Genomic DNA, 20,878 nt, shown 5'->3' with positions numbered 1-20,878 from the left:
ACAGGGACTATGTACACAAAATGTAAAAAAATTCTGAACAAAATGGCTTCAAGCAAAAATAAGTATTTAGTAGGACCTTTCTTCTCATATTTTGAAAGCTTTTTGGCCTGCTAGTGCTTTTCCATTCCATTTAGGTTTAAGAGAGCCAGGTTCCTGCTATTGCTCCAGTGTAAGGGGAGGTCACTAAATACTTGCCACTTCAGCCTATAGAAGCTGTTTTTTTTTCCTGTTTTTTTTTTTTTTTTAATACTGAATACACATTTCCTATATATTCTGGTTATATTCTGATAAAGGGACTGAGAAATAATTATATATGGTCATTTTACCATCGCTAAAACAACATCTAATGGTGGCATAAGACTGTTGCACAGTACTATAAAACGTAAGCTTATTGCATATATTGCTTAACTGCAAGCGTGTTCAGAAATGGTGACAAAAACTTGAAAAAAAAAAAAAAAAAAAAACGTCTTTCTCATTAAACATCATTTAAATAAACGAATATTCAAATATTTTTTTATGAGCCCTGCTGTCCTCAGTCGCAGTCTCTTTCCTTCAGCATACAGGGCTTAAAGCACAATGGGTCTTTAGGATGCCAATGTTCCCATTGAATTTTACTAAATACTACAGTTTCTAGTAAGACTGGTGGTCACTGTTTCCATACTCAAGACTTTGATTTGCAAGACAGCCACTTTCTTTCCTCAAATCATCATGGCTCTGCAGGGCATCTAATCCTCACAGGTTGTGGTAAATTGCAATATAAGAGTGCCAACCATGTGCTGGCTCCTCACATGCAGGCAAGAGAGAGGCAGGCAGAGGCCCAACCTGAATACAAAGCAGTTCAAGGGGGTACATTTAACACGCAAACGCTTCGCTGAGCAGGAGCTCCTCCAGGGTCACAGCTGCCATGAAATGCTGAGACAACACGGCCAGCCAGAAAATATGACAGAAGAGAATAAAATGCTGTGTTACATGTAGATATCTAAGTACTACAAATACCAAAAGCAAATGCCAATATAAAAAATTTGTTTAAAATGTGTAGCAATATACATTTTACAAACAGGCAGATATTAGAGCAAGTACTTGTTGTAGTGCAGAGGACTTATCAAGAGAGCTGCCATGTGCCTCAAAGAAAAACAAAGGGATTTCTCACCTAAACTGTCATTTACTCGTCTTTGTTGTTAAAAACCAACAGTATATAATTTTCTCTTATTGCGGTACAGAAAAGGATGGATTATTATGGTTCATTTATGGTGAAATTATAGAAATGACCTTCCATTTTCATATGTATAGGGGAAAAAAGCAGATTGGACTTTGCCTCCTTCAGTCATTTTTATATTTTTTGAAAAATCATTACTATTGGTCACCCTTTTCATCTGTCTGTGGGTTTTGTAAATATTTGACCAATAAAATGTACTAAAAAGACTGACTGTCTGAACCTCGTATCTTCACTGGACCCTACAGACATTCGGTAAAACCTCATAACTCGACCCTGCCTCTACTGTGAATGAAGTGCCACACCAAGTTTAGAACCACACCCAGTTTATCTACTTGCTTGCAATGCAAGGGTGAATAAAGAATTGGTTCTTTGAATAAGAAAAGCATTTTCTTTACTCAAGAAACACTACATACATAAAGTCTAATGATTTAGGAGCGAAGAAGAATGTCTTAGTTGCATCATAGCCAGTACTGTCTTGAATTGCCTTTGCATAGCCCTTTGCCTTTAATAACATAATATTTTGGCCAAGTGACAAAAAAACTGAGCTCCCACATAGCTACAATAAATATTATAACCTGTAAGCTGAAAAAAAAAAAGTTATAATATGACGCACTTCAGAAGCGGCTGTTCTAATGACAGACAAAACATGTATGTCTGAAATTTTCTGAAATTCACTGGTCAAAAACCTCATCAAAAACTCCATTTGAGCTTGATTTTGGCAAAATATTAATAATATTATGACATATGCAGATGTCTGACCATATATAACCATATACAACCATATACAATATAAACTCTGACAACACAGTGTTTAATTGTTTAAATAAATTATATTTATATAAAATATATATAATTTTTTTCTCCCCATTTCCTGAAAAGTAGCGTTTATGGATATACAAGGTTTCCACCCAACAGCAATGATATAAAAAAAAACATAATAAGGGTTTTGCATAACTTTAGGTTGGTAGATGATGAAAATTTTCATTTTTGAGTGAACTGTCCCTTTAAATGGGCTGCCGTATTTACATATTACAATTTGAGATGAATAAAATATGTCTAATGCAAGCAAGCAAGCCACTGATGCACTGCTGTGGAATAATGCAATAACACCAAAAAAAATTAATACATTTAATTAATAAGATTATAAATAAGATTAATAAGATGTTGAAATCTCTCATTTAAATAATAAATAATAAATGAGTAAAAGAGACACTTGAGAGTGGATTGTGGCAGTAAATCTTAACGATCGCTGTTTTCTGAGACCTCTTTAATCTCAATAAATTGAAGAACATAACTGTCAAGACCTTTACCTCCTCCGCAACAAGAAGACATTGTGGAAAAACTGAAAATAGAACACTCTGAAGAAATCTGCACATAGTAAGCAGAGCTGAGTAGTAAAAATATTCAGAAAAACTTTAAAAATAAGCCGTTTGTATTACACTCAACAAACCAACAAAGATTCAAAAAAATGAAACGGCAAGGTTGAGGATGACAAATCTTTTCAGTTGTTTCTAACAGAGTAACTACACTGTAAAAAAATATTTTTCAACTTTTATAGGAATACATTTTAAAAGAAAACGCTATTTCAGTTGTCTAATTCAAAATTTCAAATTTAATTAATTTTGGCATTTATTTGCAATTATGAAATGTACAATAAATTTCTCATCAGTTAGTAAGGGCCATTTTTTTTTTTTTTTTTTCAGTGTATGGACTAACATCCCCTCTGGACAGCTGACTAGTCAGATTGCAACTAAATCTCACTGACATGAGGCTGGCTATTACATTTGCAAAAATCATTGATTTTGCAGTGATCTTGATTCAGTGTAGCACAGCAAACACATGACACTGCATATATTTAGCAGCCAAAAGAAATCACAGCGCATGAGACAGACTATCAAATAAGAAAACAGGAAGCCCTAATTTTCACAGCATGGGACCAGAGACAAGCTTTCAATATATCACTGTTGGTACAACTTTGAAGCTTCTAAAATTGGTCAACATCAAAACACTAACAACAGCAGTACATGAGAAAGATGAACGTGAGGTAATTTGCAGGATGCTGAGAGAGATGTCATTCTGTGTGACTAAGGCTGAAATGAGATTGAACCAGCGGAGAGGCTAGCATGCTCCCCCATCATCACCTCTCATTAGGATAGATGTTGGAAATGGTAGAAGCCTCTAGGTTCATGCTGTTATACTTAATAGATGTGGTAGAATAACCAAGCACAGCCCATTACAATTCAGTTTCAGATTGGCTTGTTAAGATTTGAACTATGTGAAATGCAAAAAAGACATGGGTCACACTTTAGATTAGGGTCCAATTCTGACTATTAACTAAGACTTTTACACCAAACTCCTAAATTACTGCTTATTAATAGTTAGTAAGGTAATTGTTAAGTTTAGATATTGGGTAGGATTAAGGAATGCAGTCTTTACTACTTCTCTGGACCTTTAATGTGGAAATTTCATTGCTTTCTATGAGAGATAAAAAAAAAAACTTCTCGGATTTCATCAAAAATATCTTAATTTGTGTTCTGAAGATGAACGAAGGTCTTGCGGGTGTAGAACGACATGAGGGTGAGTAATTAATGACTTAAACTTCATTTTTGGGACATTAAAGGGTTAGTTCACCCAAAAAATGAAAATAATGTCATTTATAACTCACCCTCATGTCGTTCTACACCCGTAAGAATTTAATTCATCTTCGGAACACAAATCATTGGTTCTACCTTAATATTATAAAGAGACTAGAATACTTTTTGTGCGCCAAAAAACAAAATAACGACTTTAACAATATAGTGATGGGCCGATTTCAAAACACTGCTTCGGAGCTTTACGAATTGAATCAGTGATTCGGATCTCCTATCTTACCTGATTTGCCCATGTCAGAGTGTGGGTAGGGTTTAGGGGTGGGGTCGGGTGAAGGGGATCCTTTTCATTGCACGATATATAAATACCCACCAGTTTGAAAACACCCACAAATACAGAAATGCCCACTTTTGTTCCGCAGAGATACTCAAATCATGTGACTTTGGCGCTCCAAATCACTGATTCGATTCGTAAATCGGCCCATCACTATATTGTTAAAATTTTGGGGGGGTTTTGGTGCACAAAAAGTATTCTAGTCGCTTTATAACATTAAGGTAGATCCTCTGAACTCAAATGAACTGATTTAAATATGTTTTTAGTACCTTTATGGATCTTGAGAGAGGAAGTAGCATTGCTGTGAATGCAGGCCTCACTGAGCCATCAGATTTAATCAACAATATCTTAATTTGTGTTCCGAAGATGAACAAAGGTCTTACGGGTGTGGAACGGCATGAGAGTGAGTAATAAATTACATTATTTTCATTTTTGGGTGAACTAACCCTTTAATAACCCTAACCCTTTAATAAAGCAGTGCATTTTTTTTTAATAATAATCACTACTGAACATTGCTGTGGTCTCGAAATTGGTATCATGAGAAAATCACTTGTATTTGTAATGACTAATGAAATATTGCTGTCGTGGCAACCTTATTCCATACAATACAAGATGTGTGTGCTTTCTACTAGGGAATATGGGATGGAAAAAACAATAACTAAATCAATATTACTTTATGAATGATGTGTCCTGTATAATCTAAAATCCCCAGAGAGGTGAAGTGTGTGGAAAACAGCAAGCAATAAATTGAGGGCCCAAGGCCATCTGCTACAGGATCCAGGGATGAGAGCGTGATGGCCACTGAGGCAAACATATAATTATGAAATGAAAAGTGGTTCACTTGTAATGGAGAGCAGGTGAAAGTGAGTCAGGCTATTGCCGTCAACATAAAGTTGCTCGTATTCGAGTACAGTTAAAGATATAATGTTGAATGGAGATATCTTGGCTGATTAAAGCTCAGCGGGAAGGAAATCTACAATATTCTCATGCTCCTGTCAGAATATTAAAGCATTATGAATGACAAAGTCAACTGTAGTAAAGCACCGTGTAGTGTAAAGGCTGATTTATACTTCTGCGTTGGACCTACGCCGTAGGCTCTGCGCCATAGGCTATGCGTCTGTTTTCATTTATACTTCTGCGTGATTGTCCGCGTCGACGTGCATACAGACCACTGGCAGGCAGTATCCGTGGCCATACTGAGTATCAAGGCAACGTTGTCAGAGACGCTTACAAATAGAAGCGCCAGAGAAGCAGCAAACAAGTAACTACTTTTGTTGCAGTATGACTGCATGTGTCCCCTGAAACATAGCATTTTTTCATTCCTATGAATTCCTATGGAAAACGCTCGCTCTTCTACGATTGCTCCACGGCAGTTTTTAACCTGAGGGAGGGGGTTCTAGCAGACCAATCACAGCGCTTGCAGTCCGCGTAGAATTGATGCGTTGTTACATTTTTGAAGAGGTGCCGTAGCTACGGCGTACACTCGACGGAGAAGTATAAATCAGCCTTAAGAATGGACAATTCGCTGCAGTGGACCAGGTGGACCTCCCTCACCAGCATATAGCATTTTCGCTTACAGACAACACAAGGGCTGTTTCTATCCTCAGTAAAAGCCAAAATAAAACACAAAAAAAAAAAAAAAAAAAAAAAAAATTCAACTTGCTCGATTGGATGTGCAGCTTGAAAGAACAAAAGCTCTATAAAATGAAAATGTAGCTTTAGAAACAAGGTGGACAAAGCCATTCACTAAATCTTGTGTTCGCTGCGAACATTTACGTTTGGTAGGAAGACAAGGCACTAAATATCAGTGAAAGATGCCTAATATTATATTAGTACCAGAATTCTTCTCATGTCTGACACCACCTCTGAAAATACAAACACTAAAATGTATTTGAATTGCAAGGTGGCCATTTTTAAAAGCATTTACAATAATTCTCTGCATTTGAATCACTTTTTGTACAAACCACCTTGAGCAAAAGTAACTGAAATATTCAGAATTATTTTGTTGACGACATTAAAAAAATTATTATATATATATATATATACACTGCGTTCCAAATTATTATGCAATTGACATATCAGTAAAATTTCAGTACAATAAACATTCAGATTTTAGTTTTTCTAAGAAAATGTTTGTTTGTTTATTTATCTATGTCTTTTTAGATAACTGGTGTCAATCTCAGACAAAATAATTTGCCAGATCTATGGAAACCCTACTTAGAGGTTGTTCCACATTATTAAGCAAGTCACAGTCCTCATGCAATATGGGGAGGAAGAAAGATCTTTCTGAAGATGAAAAGCATGAAATGGTGCAATGTTGTGCAAAAGGCATGAAAACAACTAATATTGTGAAACTGAATGGAGATTATCGAATTATCATAAGATTTGTGAGTGATTTAGAGCACAGCAGAACTCGGTCAGATAGAGGCTTATTAATGAAAGTTCCTATCAAAAAAATTTATTGTATTAAAAGGGCAGCTATAAAAAAGCCAATATTGAGCAGCAAACAGGTATTTGAAGCTGCTGGTGTCTCTGGAGTCTCAAGAAGCTCTCCATGCAGGCTGGCAGTTGTGCGTAAAGATGCATTTTAGACACCACTAACCAAACCTAACAAAGAGAAACATTTACAGTGGGTGTAGAAATACATTTCCAAACAGTTTTATTGCTGTGGTGTTTTTTTGCAGCATGGGATAGTGCATAGTGCATTGTACAATAGTGCATTGTACTATGCACTATCCTCCTTTTTATACCATAGCTGAAAATGGCCAGTTATGAACTCCACATATCTTGCAAAAGTCATTTTAATACCCTCCATCTCACTTCCCAGTATTCCAGCCCAAATCATCACCCGCCAGCTCCTTGCTGACGTCACAGTCTTGTTGGAACATGGTGGCCATTCACCAACCATCCAGAAATCCATCCATTTAGACCATCCATTGTAGTACGGCATTAGTCAGTGAATAAAACTATTTTAAAATGAGTCTTCATGTATTTCTAAACCCACTGTAAATGTTTCTCTTTGTAAGGTTTGGTTTGGAGTGGCTGAAATGCATCTTTAAGCACGACTGCCAGCCTGCATGGTGAGGTTCTCAAGACTCCAGAGATACCAGCAGCTTCAAATACCTGTTTGCTGCTCAACGCTGGCTTTTTTTATAGCTGCCCTTTTAATACAATACATTTTTTTGACAGGAACTTTCCCCAATAAGCCTTTATCTGACCGAGTTCTGCTGTGCTCTAAATCACTCACAAATCTTATGATAATTCGATAATCTCCATTCAGTTTCACACAATATTAGTTGTTTTCATGCCTTTTGCACAACATTGCACCATTTCATGCTTTTCATCTTCAAAAAGATCTTTCTTCCTCCCCATATTTCATGAGAACTGTGACTTGCTTAATAATGTGGAACAACCTCTAAGTAGGGTTTCCATAGATCTGGCAAATTATTTTGTCTGAGATTGATACCAGTTATCTAAAAAGACATGGATAAATAAACGAACAAACATTTTCTTAGAAAAACTAAAATCTGAATGTTTATTGTACTGAAATCTTACTGATTTGTCTCTTGCATAAAAATTTGGAACGCAGTGTATATCAGTATTTAGATATATTTTTACTATATCAACATATGGCCTTAATTCATGTAAAGTATACTAAAATGGCCTCATCGAAAAATGAACGTAGACAGTAATGACAGTATTGGTTGTGCTAAAATATGTCATTGTGAACAGCCACAAATTAACCTAATCGCTACGTGCTTAGATGAAACATATATCCCTGGATATTTACTGATCGAAAACAGCAATACAAACCAAGCCGTAACATTATATGAACCAATACACCCCCAGTTATTACAGAACATGGAGCATAACCACAAAACACTGTTTGGCGCAGAGATGTGTGGACCGAAGACCAAGGAAGTGATTTTCAGTCTGAGCGCAGAATACATAATTCAACCATATGTGGGATTGGCGGTGGTCCAGCCGAAATCTGCTCAGAGTTACAGGATGGGGGTGTTTTGTGGAGGAAGGCTCTGTCTCTAAACAGCACTGGCGGTCGCTGTAAGTCAAATCACTTTTCATGGTTGAGACTAGAGTATCAGGTGGATGAAATTGGCTATGAAATTAAACGGACGGAGCTCTAAATAACACTTCCGAGAATCTCTCAAGGTCTTTCTCTTCACTGTATAGCAGCGAAGATGAAGAATAAAACAAGGTAACTAGACAAGAGGGAAAACTCTGTCTGTGGATCTACAAAAGAAGGTATTCTCTGATTAAATCAAACAAACAAAGTATTACGGCTTTGCCAACCTGCCATGCTCCATTCTTCCTGTGCAGTTATTCTACATCTAATAAAGCTGCAAGTGCTCCAAAGCATTGCATTCAGAGGCAAAAAAGCAACAAAAGGCATATGAATAGCATCTCCGCGACTCCGGCAGAAGCTGCTATTGACATTACCTTAGACTGATCTTCATACATGAGACAGCAAAACAGCCAACTAAAGCAGATGGACCCAGAAAGAGCATTTTTTCATTAAGACCAAAAGAGCTAAAGATTATCCCGGGCATAATGCACACACCAGCTCTTTGTGCTTGAATAAGCATTATCGTGGTGATTGTAAAGTTCTTCCACATCATGAAACAAAATCTATTAAACATGAAATACAATGCCAATCTATTCTCTGAGTGGGTTGAATCCCTGGAGATTCATTCAAGAGCTGGTACAGATCAGATGTATCTAAATACTATAATCCCTTTACTAATGATGGCATTGCATAGAAACACTCTCTGAAATAACTAAGAATCAGACTTTGTTAGAGGTCTGCTAACACAGACGAGATATGGGCCCTTGGGTCGATAAAAGCCAATCTCAGGTACATCCTCAGTGAGCCTTTACTCCTCTCACCTGTTTTAAGATTAATAGAGACCTTGTTCAGGGATGAATTTCAATCTATGGAATTTATATAAAAAAAAAAAAATAAAAAAATCAAGGATGCTTAGCACAGTGTGAAATGGCCGACATTCTGATCAAAAGGACAAAATTTATGTTGTGACAAATTTTGCAAAATAAACGTCAGTAAGCAGCACTGGGATATCGTTTTTTTTAAATGTGCAGTGCTGCACTGCATTAAAATGTCTGGGAAAAAAGTCGGGCACTGTCCGGACATTTTTTTTTTTTTTTTTAAACAGAGGAAATAGAAAAAAGAAAGATCTCAAATGAAGTTTATACACTGAAAATAATAATAATAATAATATATGGTGATAAAAGTGTTAGTAAGCGCAACATAATGGGCCCTATAATACACCCGGCGCAATGCGACGCAAGGCGCAGCGCAAGTGTGTTTGCCGTTCGCGTTTTCCCGTTCAGCGCCACGTCCTTAAATTAGTAAATGCATTTGCGCCAGTTAGTGCGCCAATGGCCGTGCTGGTCTAAAACAGAGGTGTGTTCAGGCGCATTGTCGCCGCATTGCTATTTTAAGGAGCTGAAAATAGACTGCGCCATAGACCAACTCAAACCTGGTCTAAAGTCTAAAGTCAACGGCGCAATATTTTTTTGTTAGAGCGCGTTGGTAGAAACTGCGCCTCTGGGCGCGTCCACAGTGCGCGTTGACTTTGCTTATTACACACAGGGATGCGCATCACACAAACATGCCAAATATTAAAAACAAAAGGATTACAGTGTAAAAGAATATTATTGTGTAGGCTACATAAATATAAAAAATGTAACTTCGTCTAACTTCTAACTAAACGTTTAACTTCGCGCATGAGCAGATCGGTTTCTTCGCTTGAAAAGCGTTCAGCTTTTCTGCCAACAAATTACGCCATGTAAATAGCAATCCGCCATGGCGCGAGCGCATCTCACTCTTAAAGGGAATGGGAGATGATACTCTGATTGGTTTATTGAACGTTACGCCCATTACTCATAGGGACAACCTAGAATAGGGACAACCCATTTCAAAAATGCGCCCCGGCGCACCGACCGTTTTTCCGTCGTTAAAATAGCAAAAGCGGATTTGGACACGCCCTGAGTGCACCTGCGCCGTGCGCTTTACACTTTGCGTTTAGATCGTTAAAATAGGGCCCATACTGTCATATACAACCATGTAATTGTAGTTGGTCTATTTAGAATTATGCTTGGGGCCATACTGTAGTTAAGCATTACAAAAAAAGCAGTTACACTGATGTAAAATAAATAGATACGTAAAACATTTTTCATTTAAAAAGCCAAATCACACATTGATGCTTTAAAGGATTAGTACCTGACATACAAAAGCAATTTTTTTTTTTTTTTAAATTAATTAATAAAATTACTTTGCAAATCATCACAGCATCCTTTAGAATGCTTCTATATATGGCATCATCAATCTAAAATTGTTGTTGCCACATTCAAAATACAATTAAAATCAGCAAAGAATTGAATGAGAGAATCATTATGTAAAAAAGCACCAATCTTTGTTAAACACTTTTCGGAAATGATGTCACACACTGTGCATTTGAGCTGCATGTCTGCAGCCAGGCTCTTCTCAAAATGTTTACAAAAGCAGAGGAAAAAACATTTTGGGTAGCACACTTGGGAAATCAGTCAATATTCAATAAATATGCATGAGGACTACATGCACAAGCGGCTGAGAGTAATTCCTCTAAATCAAGCCCTTGATCTCACTGAGAGATTAGGACAGTTCTGCAACCATTTCACTGCTCCTATCTTGTCCTCAGTGACAAATATTGATGGAGAAGTCGTTGTACACAGTCCAACATGTGCTGCTGACAAAATTCATACAAGTATTGTTTAAAATAGCTATATCAGACAAAAAATAGAATAAAATTTTCAATTTGAAGCTCATGTAATAGCCTACAATTCACAAAGAGTAAATTGTAGGCTAGTACTCTTGCTGCAAGTAAGCTGCAGTATATCTTCGTTAAAAACCTGAGGGTTTGCTTTAATCTTGGAACCAAATGCAAGCAGGATTTCTTTGAACCTAAAACTCCCTGATAAATGAAATGTTGAGCTCTGAATTTCATGCACAACAACAGCAGCAAACACTAGCCTAATTAAATGGCAGTTACACATAAATTACTTTAAAATTACTTTAAATAGTTATGTACTATCAAATATGAACCAAGAGTGATGCTTATTAGCTTCAGCCTTAAACCCAACCCCCCACATTCACTTTTACTTGTAATTGATGATGATGATGATGATGATGATGATGATGATGTATTGCAAAATTAGCTCAATGAACGTAAGTGGAAGTGAAAAATGCTACATTTTTTACAATGAAGCTTAGTCATGGAAGACACCATATTTAATTAAATATTTAAACAAAGGCAATGTCTCACCAGTCGACTTGAAACAATTATAATTTGGTTGTAACTATAATTTCCAACAGGATGGAAGCAGTGTTAGTGTCACTCGTGAAATGATTTTGTTAATGAAATATATAAACTAATGTAACTTGGAAAAAAATCTAAATACATTTTCATGACTGCAAAACTTCTTACAAAAAGTATTCTTGGGTTTTATTTTTAGACTATATTAACTAAACCTAAAATACTGAAACGATAGGAAAAAGCTAACAAAACTTGAACAAAATTGAAAATAATTGAACAAACTAACAAATTGAAAACTATAATAACCTTGGGCAGAAATTGACTGAGACTAGCATATCTAACTCTGCTGAGAGACATTGTGTGTGAACCGATTTTCCTGATGTTTATGACTGAAATCAGCTTTAAAAAAAAAATCATGTAAAATGAAATATAGCTTCTACCTTGACTTAATTTTGGAAGTTTGTCAGAAGGAGAATATTAACAGCTCTATTGAGTATTCACATACAGTGGTCAAACGTTAATGGTGCAGTGAATGTTCTTACCTTACGACCATCGCTGGCATGGCAGTTGACGTTTAATGGCGTAAGCAGGGCCATGAGCTTCTCTTCATTTCCGCTCCTGAAGCAAATTTGCAGTTTTTAAAGAACAATGGGGAACAGTAAAAAAGAACAAGCCAACATTGAATTACACAGAGAAGATGAGGAGTGAAGGAGTAAAGGATAAAAGGAGAGATGGGGGAGTAAAAGCCATAGTCAAGAAAGGAGGAGCACGTAAGATGAACAGCATCTATTGGTGATTTACTTCATGGAACATAAAGAAGAAACCAACAGTTTACCTTCAATATAAATTTATCACATGCATAGGAGTGGATAACCTATAAAAATGTTCTGCCATAATCGGAGTGAGCAGTGGCCTAGAGCTCCAGGCAGCGGCCTGAAAAGGTTTGACTCTTCGGCACCTGCCAACGACTTTTACGTCTCGCCAGCACCATGAGCTGCACCAGAGTGCTGGATTTGACAGGCCTGCCATGGCTACAGCCAAAACCTCATGCCATCTGGGGCTAGAGATGGGCCTGATCCCACGCTAATCAAAATGTGAACAATGGCAAAGAGACATATTAGCTGCCGAACAGTGTGGCCGTGCTCCTGTGCAGGAACATGTCAACATCAAGTGCTCCATCTTTGGAAACTGTCCGGGTCATGCAGGCATTCTATGACAAAAGCAGACTTGAGTTGGCTTGTTCCAAAAACACTGACATACAGGAGTTTTCCTGCAGGTCAAGCCTTGCCAAAACCTTGCGTAAATAGTAGTTTGTTCCTCCCCAGTTGCTCTGGTATCCTCCTGCCAGTAACTACAGATAACTAAACAACATAAGTTCCTTCATTTAAATGCACACCCTGCAACCAACATGGAAAAACAGGACTGGCTGGGAGATTACAACTGGGAAGAGAGGCTGAAGAATGGGAGGGTGTCATCAATCTTCTTGATGCGTTTGCAGATGCATCCCGGTCTTCGGGAGATTACCACTAAGAAGAGCGCAGGCCATAAGTCAAACCTGACTTTCTAGCGAATTGTTTGACTTTCTATCTACTTAGCCCATCTTCCATTTTGCAAGTCTCTACAAACGTTTCTCAATTTATAGGGTTACGTGTGCCATCTTCACATGGGGGTGGGGGGGTGGGTCAGAGATCAACTTAATTCCAAAGCAATGAAGCCCCCTGTGATCATACGTGTTCCTAACCATCTTTCTTCCTAATGTTGGAGAGAATTACAGGGCCTTTGTAGTTCCTTTCTCTCTTGATCATTAAAACAACAAGAGTCCTGATTTGTATCCATGCTGCGGGCTGCGCCTGAAGGCAGGGATATTAAAAGGGGGGGGCAAAGCCAATGGAGATGTAGACCAGAGAATGAAAAGGAACATCTTTTCTTTGTGACGAAGGCAGTGACTGCTGGGATTGCTGACATGTCAAACGTTTCAAAAGGCAGTCTTGTTTCTCCATGGCTAGGTGTCCTATGGTGACAATCAGGTGTTTGATGAAAAGGAGTTTCCCCTGACAACAGGTAGGATGTAAAGTTTTGTGTCTCTTTCACATCCTCCTCCACTGGTTTCACCCGCAGCACTCGGAAACCAATTAAAACCGAATTCGCCACATGGAATCAAGCATTCTGCCCATGGCATGCAGCTACTGTCCTCTGTGCAGGAAGTTGGCTCCTTCAGGCCATCACATGTATGTATGAAAATGCATCCACTGAGTCAGACATTCCCGGCCCTGATGGCACCTTCTCCAACACATGCCTTAATTCATATCCATGTGCACCAACAAAAGAAAAACAGTGTCTATGGAAACAGCACAAGGGAGGGAGGAAGACAACGGAATCATGGGAGAGTGGGAAATGAGATGAGGAAAGGTTGAGAAGGCATGTACTCACCTCGCAGCTTCCAAGAGTTCGTCCTTCTTGTATTCACCTAAGTGATTACAAAAAATCATGGTGTCAGAGGCAAACAGGATGAAGGACGTACAGCAGCAGCAAGAAGCCAGAGTAACTAAGGAGCAGCGGACCGCCGGCAGCCCCACACAGACACACTCAAACACACACGCACACAGGCATCAGTGCACCAATGCTGCCTTGCTTTTCTCTCGTTCTCTGCCTGTCTCTCTCTTCTGGTGGTGGCGTCGCCAAGCGCCAACCCCTCTCGCCTGATGAAACGGTGACGTTGAGCAGATTGTGGACGCGGCATCGGCAGTGTCTTGGATACGGCGGACGAACTGACGCATATCCCTGCTCACTCCACAAATTAAATGGCTCTCTTTCTCAGGCAGAAAGACAGCACACACACATATACAAACACACACGCCCCTCCCCTTGAATACAGTGAGCCCGATGATACTTCCCCTCCACTGTCAATTTTATGTTTGTATAGGAGGAGCCGTTACCGTGATAACACAAGATAAGAGAAAGGGGGGAAATATGTAATAAACAAAAGCAGCCCGCCCCGCTCTCCCCCCCACCCACAATACCCAGCCTCTCAGCCAATCAGAGAGACACAACTAATTCAGCTGTGATTCCTCCCCACCCCCACATGTGCTTGCTCTCTCTCTACCGAGGCTTGTGGAGACAAGAGAAGTGAGGAATAAGGGGGGAGGATGCAAAAAGACAGGGCGAAAGAAGGAGGGAGCGGAAAAAGCAGCAGAAAGGCATGTGAAAATGTTATGGAGAGATGGATATCGTGACATATGGGCTGCATGCAGGGGGATGTTTGAACAACAAAATGACTAAAACAAAATGCTTCGAGTGGAGCTTGTTTGCCGTTTTGGTTGCAGTCGCAAACAAAAGGCTGTAAATCATGAAGTGGAGAAGGATGATAATAAAGCAGAAAAAGGCATGTGCGGAAGACTCGTGCTCGGCAGGCCATCGGTTGCATTTTCTCACCGAGAGGGCGGCCAACCTCCGAGCCTGACATCCCCCCTACTGAGAGATCCTAATGGAGCAGAGTGCAAAAAAAAAAAAAAAAAAAAAAAAAAAAAAATATACATAAAATAGAGTCTAAAATTCTGATTTTGCCAGTGGTAGGCTATGAACATTCTTACTGTCCATTAAACTGTATTTTGCATAGTTTTTATAAACAATATATATTTATGTCCACATGACAGTGGCACTATTAAGTACGTTTCCCTGATTTGTTGGCATTTAGACCTTGGATCCTGATCACACAACCTCTAAACTAAAAAGATTAAAATACTGTCACTCTGTAAAACTGCAACAAAAACACACTGATACATTAGAATTTTGTTCCTCATATATTTGTTTTTGTGGCTAAATGAGGAATATTCCATACAGGTGTCACAACAAAGAAAATTTGGAGGGGAAAAAAAACCCCAGAAAATTCTGGTACGAACACAAACCATGTCAAATATTTTCTTTAGCAGAAGCTATGCTTTTTATTTGAACCCCAGGTAACATTTAAAATCAAGGTTAAATTCAACAATTAGATAAAGGGTTAGTTCACCCAAAAATTTTAAATTTTCTGGACATTAAATGTGGTCATTTCGTTGCTTTCCATGGAAGATAAAAAAAAAAACCCCTCTCGGATTTCATCAAAAATATCTTTAAAAAGGTCTTACGGGTTTGGAACATCATGAGTGCTTAACAGAAATTCCCTTTTTGGGTGAACTAACCCTTTAATGAATCAAGTATCAGGAATTAACAACGAACAACACTTTTAAAGTATTTATTAATGTGTTAAATGTTAATTTCCAATAATACATTTCAAAGTGTAAAAATTTATATTAGCCAATGGGTAATTGAGAAACATGAATTAACAATAACCAACAGTTCACTGATACTTACCATTAACAGATTTATGAATGTTAATTGTTAGTTCACAATACCTAATGCATGAACTAATGTTAACAAATAGAACCTTTAAGGAGCAGATTATCATTTTAATATGCTGACTTAGACTTTGCAATATTGCATTTCCTATTAAAATTATTGATCACTGGCGCGCAACTTTTATATATATTCAGAAACGCGCATTTGGTGTTTGGCAAGCGTTACAATCTAAAGCACGGCATGAGAGATTGGAGATGACAATGCTTGACTATGGCAAAATGATCCGGGAGTGAAATCCTATCATGTCCTGGTCTTGTACTTTCTCTGGTAGTTTTTCTTGCTTAGTCAGTATTAAACCACTGAATGCCACGGGACAAATCACCTTCAGATCGATAAATGACATTATTGACAAGAAGGAGATCTTTAAGAAAAAAAAAAAAAGAGAGCGAGAGAGAGAGATAGAGAGAGAGAAGAAAACCACAGATGGTGAAGCAAAAAATATCACGACTTCAGAGACTATTAACGAGCTGCCTGCCAAGTTTAGCAATCTTTCATAACAGCATCAGAGAGACTATTAGTCTAGTCGTACTGTTGCAGTCAGATTTCAGATGCTCTCTCTGCATGAAAAAGATGCATGTTTACCCAAAAGCTAAAAGGAAAAAATTAACAATAAAAAAATGAACTAGATTTATACATTATTCTGAAGTACATGAGTGTAATGCAGAACTCACTGGCACGACACTGGAGTTGGACTGACATTCTCAGTAGGGTGTCTTGAGTTGTTGCTAGGATGCTGCCGGGCAGTTGCTAAATGCCCAAAGTCAAAGGAGCCCACCCTCTATGACCTCTCTATGATATCTCCAAGATATTCTGACTCCTGCATATATGTGCGACTAAATCAGGGGTAGGCAAGTTCGGTCCTAGAGAGCCGCTGTCCTGCAGAGTTTAGCTCCAAACCTTAAAAAAGCTTCAGCTGCCTATAGAGGGTATGCATCGACGTCACTTTCCCGCCGAAAACGCGCTCCCTCAGCTGGACTGAGTGGCAAAAGAACCTGCTGCGTAACTGGATTAATAGGAGAAATGGCGAAAACGCGAGTAAAACTAACGAATTACCCTAAAGGTTGGACTCAAAAGTGTTTCTTACATCTTGTCAAATAAACCTAATCCATGGATATTGACATGTAGCCAGGAGTCGTGTTTTTTGACATTTATATGTGCCTGATTTGACGCCGGGGAAATACATAAAGCAAATCTGGCTGTGAATATTTTATATAACTACAATATCGGTAATGTAATCACTTATATCAATGTTATATGGTCATATTGTCCAGCCCTAAAACATATATAGTTTTATAGTATAGTTTTTGACAGTGTTGTTTATTTAAAAACACCCAATTATGCATAATATAAGATGGAAAATATTTAATTGATGAGTCGTCAACATAATATATAACAATACAATATATAAGGTATGATTTTACCTCAAAATCCAACAATTCGACAAAAAATGATAATTGCAAATCCATGTTTCTCTGCTGGAGTCCAGCTGTTTCTATGAATTGCAGTGATCCATTTGCTTCTTTTTCTGCTGCTTTCTCTAGTTTTTAAATATATACCTCAGGGTTTGTGTCAAATCTATTTGTACAGTCAGCCGCAAAGCTCTTTCCCGTTTTGAATGTGTTTTGTGTGTTTTTCGCAACATTCACGCTGAAAACCAATGCTGCTGCTCAGTCTTTTGCCACTCAGCGTGCGTAACCACAGTCCTAACGGTCCACGGTGACGTCACGTGCATACCCGCTATAGCCTTAGTAATCCTGAAGAGCTTGATTAGCTTGTTCAGGTGTGTTTGATTAAGGTTGGAGCTAAACTCAGCAGGACAGCGGCTCTCTAGGACCGAACTTTCCTACCCCTGGACTAAAGAATGATTAAAGAGCATAGTTTTCAAAATTACTCCCATTTCTATAGAGACATACTTTCAAATAAATACAACCACAATGAATATAGAAATTTGGCTGTAGCATCAAACACTCCCTTATAGAAAACAACCCTGATTCAGATTTAATGCCAAATATGAGGGATTTCAATACTGATGATATGCGGAGCTGAAAGAACCAGCAATAATCCAGTAGTCTCATAATACTAATGGAATTGCACTTACTAATGGAATGACTTACTGTTTTTATGTTTGGGGTCCCAGAGACCCCACTGATATACAAGTATATAACAACAGGAGTAATTTCTGTGATGTTCCTCTGATCTAATCAAAACCCAGTAGGCAAATATTACTGAAATGTTATGCCTCTGTTTCACCACTCAGAAATGTGAGAGTTCAAAACATACACTACCATTCAAAAGATTTTTTTTTTCTTTCAATTGAAAGAAATTAATACTTTTACTCACCAGTTAAAATATTCTATTTCAAATAAATGCTGTTCTTTTGAACTGTCATTTGATCAAAGAATTCTGATCACAGTTTCCACAAAAATATTCAATAGAAGTCTGTTTTCAACATTGATTATAATATGAAATGTTTCACCCAGTCAGCATATTAGAATGATTTCTGAAGGATCATGTGATCGAGTAATGATGTTGAAAATTCAGCTTTGCTATTACAGGAATAAATTACATTTTAAATACTGTATTAAAATAGAAAACAGTTATTCACAATATTGCTGTTTTTACTGTATTTTTGATCAAATAAATGCAACCTTGGTGAGCATAAAAGGCTTCTTTCAAAAACATTTGAACATTTGATCTGTAGTACAAGTAGCACAGCATTTTATACGGAGGATGTGCATGAAGCGAGTTTAAAATTTTGTTTATAATCTGTTCTTATACGATTACTAAAAGAAATATCAACCTAATTGCTTAACATTAATGTATAGTTTAAATACAAACTGCAAATGAATGAATTACTTTAAAAATCCAAATAAAATCCAATAAAATTCATAAAAAAAAATGTCTTAAGTATCGTGATGACAAACAGAATATGGTTCATGTAAAAGCCATTGAAGGGTTTATCTGTTGTTGATTTATTTATTTATTTTTTTCTCTCTTTCCCTTCAGGATGTGCACAAATGATCATTTCCTCCTCTTCAAACACCACCACTGAAGCAAGGCCTAATAGCCTCTCCGACTGAACCGTGAGTACATCGGTTGCTTGAATTTCAGTATATTTTTTGTGTGGGTGGGTGTGAGAGCAACAACTCAAAGTAAACATGCGCCGCCCGAGGACAAATGACCTGCCTTTGATTTCCGGGCCAACACACTGATAAAGTACACTTGGCAAACTGATAGAGTGCACTTCAGTCTCTTGCTGTGAAGGAAGTTGTTTGTGTGGTGCATGACTGTGAGTAAGGAAAGGTTAGGGGGAACTGGCATGTATGGTCAGGGTGACTGGACCCCTGCCTAGCTGGCTCAAAGAAAGAGGATTCAACAGGACGGGTTGCATCGTAAAGGTGTTCTCCACAAAATCGCAGGGCTCCTTAGACACACTTTTGTTGAGATATGATGGGAAACGAAGGGCAAATCCTGTTTGCTGCGCCACACAATTTTCTCTCTGGAGCCAAAATAAACATTGGGAGATTAGTTAATTTCCTCTTCCTACACCGTGTTTGTCAGCACACGTGTTCCGTAACACATAACTAACACTTGTTTTCTTTTTTTGGGAAAAAAAAAAAAAAAAAAAAATCAATGTTAAATGATTTTCTAAATGTTTCTTTAGCTGTTATATGCAAAAAATACACCCCACTTCATGGCACCATTAAGACGTTTAACGTCTTTTGCATGCAGTCTACATGTGTCTACATCTAAAATGCAACCATATTTCGGAAAAAATGCAACCATAGATATGAGCTAAATTAATTTCTGCTGCATTAATCCATGAAATTAATTCCGCCCACTTAATTATTGAAAGGCAACACTGAACGAGCCACTGAACTATCTAACACATTTGTATAAACATACTGTCAGACAAAGATACAGCTGTGATATAAAAATTTCCCTTCAATGCCTTTTTTTCTGCTTAAAATTTGCACTGCATAGATTTTTTTCTCCATTCATCTCATTCTAACAAGCTTTTGAGCTGTAAAAAAAAAAAAAAAAATGGTGAAATTTACATATTTTTACAAAGTAGCTGATATACAGCAGGAAAGGCCTTGTGGGTAACGTTTGTGGCACTCTGCAACCCATTAAAGGGCTTAATGCTTCATTTCAACTGAAGGGACAGAGAGAGACTGCAAAAAGATATCCTACAAAGCACAATTAACTAAATAAATCTCAGTTATAACAAACATAAACTAAATATATAGCCAAAATATCATCCTATCCATGAGTGTCTATGCTGTACGGCGTGATAAGCTCCCACAGCTTCGCACTAACCAGCAAACTCCTTCATTCTTACCATTAACTGGCAAATGTGCAGCTTAGTCCCAAAGCTGATTGAGGAAATAAACCATATTGAGAGGAGCTGCAATGTTCACCTTCTGTTAATATAACTCATGATTCAGACCTCTAGGCAAGAAAGACCCAAGTGCACTACCACACAGCTGAAAGCAAAAGACTGATGATGCCTCAGACAAGACCTGCAACTCAAATTATTGCTTTGTGGGCTGCAATTTATATAAACACAGTGAAAAAAAGCGTTTGGTTTTGGATCAGTGACTCCAAATGGAAAGTTCTTGGGACTAGGCATTAAAAGATCAGAGCCCTGAGACACGGTCACAGTTTACTGACGGCGAAGTGGATCCCTTCTGCCAAACGGAGAGCTGGGAATTGGAACCTAAGCCACGGAAAACAATCCAGCTGAGCCCTTGCCTCTCCTCTGGCTACACCGGAGAATTTAGCTGTCAATCAAAACCTTGGCATACCCTGAATGAGCCATTAAAGAGAAAAATGTTATAGGGATTGAGCCGTAAGGTATTGCTTCCATTCAGTCAGGACATCAATTTCACGTCCTCTATACCAGGAAAACGTAATTAAATATAACCATAATTCGAAATATTGCTTCTACGCTAGCCTATGGCTTTCTAAAGTAAATAAGCAGCACAGAAGCTAATAAGCTAACCACAGAAGT

General features: G+C 37.9%; 1 protein-coding gene across 4 annotated transcripts in view; it reads right to left on the bottom strand.

Annotated features, from left to right (window-relative positions):
* tnksa (tankyrase, TRF1-interacting ankyrin-related ADP-ribose polymerase a) overlaps positions 1-20,878 on the bottom strand; it is a 113,457-nt gene that overhangs the window by 56,751 nt on the left and 35,828 nt on the right. For all 4 annotated transcript variants that reach the window (XM_048165289.1, XM_048165291.1, XM_048165292.1 and 1 more), the window contains 2 exons: positions 13,900-13,936; positions 12,012-12,087 (listed from right to left, as the gene is read on the bottom strand). In XM_048165289.1, coding sequence (XP_048021246.1) covers positions 12,012-12,087; positions 13,900-13,936 — 113 coding nt within the window. The remainder of the gene's footprint in view (positions 1-12,011; positions 12,088-13,899; positions 13,937-20,878) is intronic.

Source organism: Megalobrama amblycephala, linkage group LG18 (genome assembly GCF_018812025.1).
Source record: "Megalobrama amblycephala isolate DHTTF-2021 linkage group LG18, ASM1881202v1, whole genome shotgun sequence".
Taxonomy (NCBI): domain Eukaryota; kingdom Metazoa; phylum Chordata; class Actinopteri; order Cypriniformes; family Xenocyprididae; genus Megalobrama; species Megalobrama amblycephala.
Note: the sequence above shows the minus strand (reverse complement) of the source record. Positions and strands in the feature narration are given on the sequence as shown.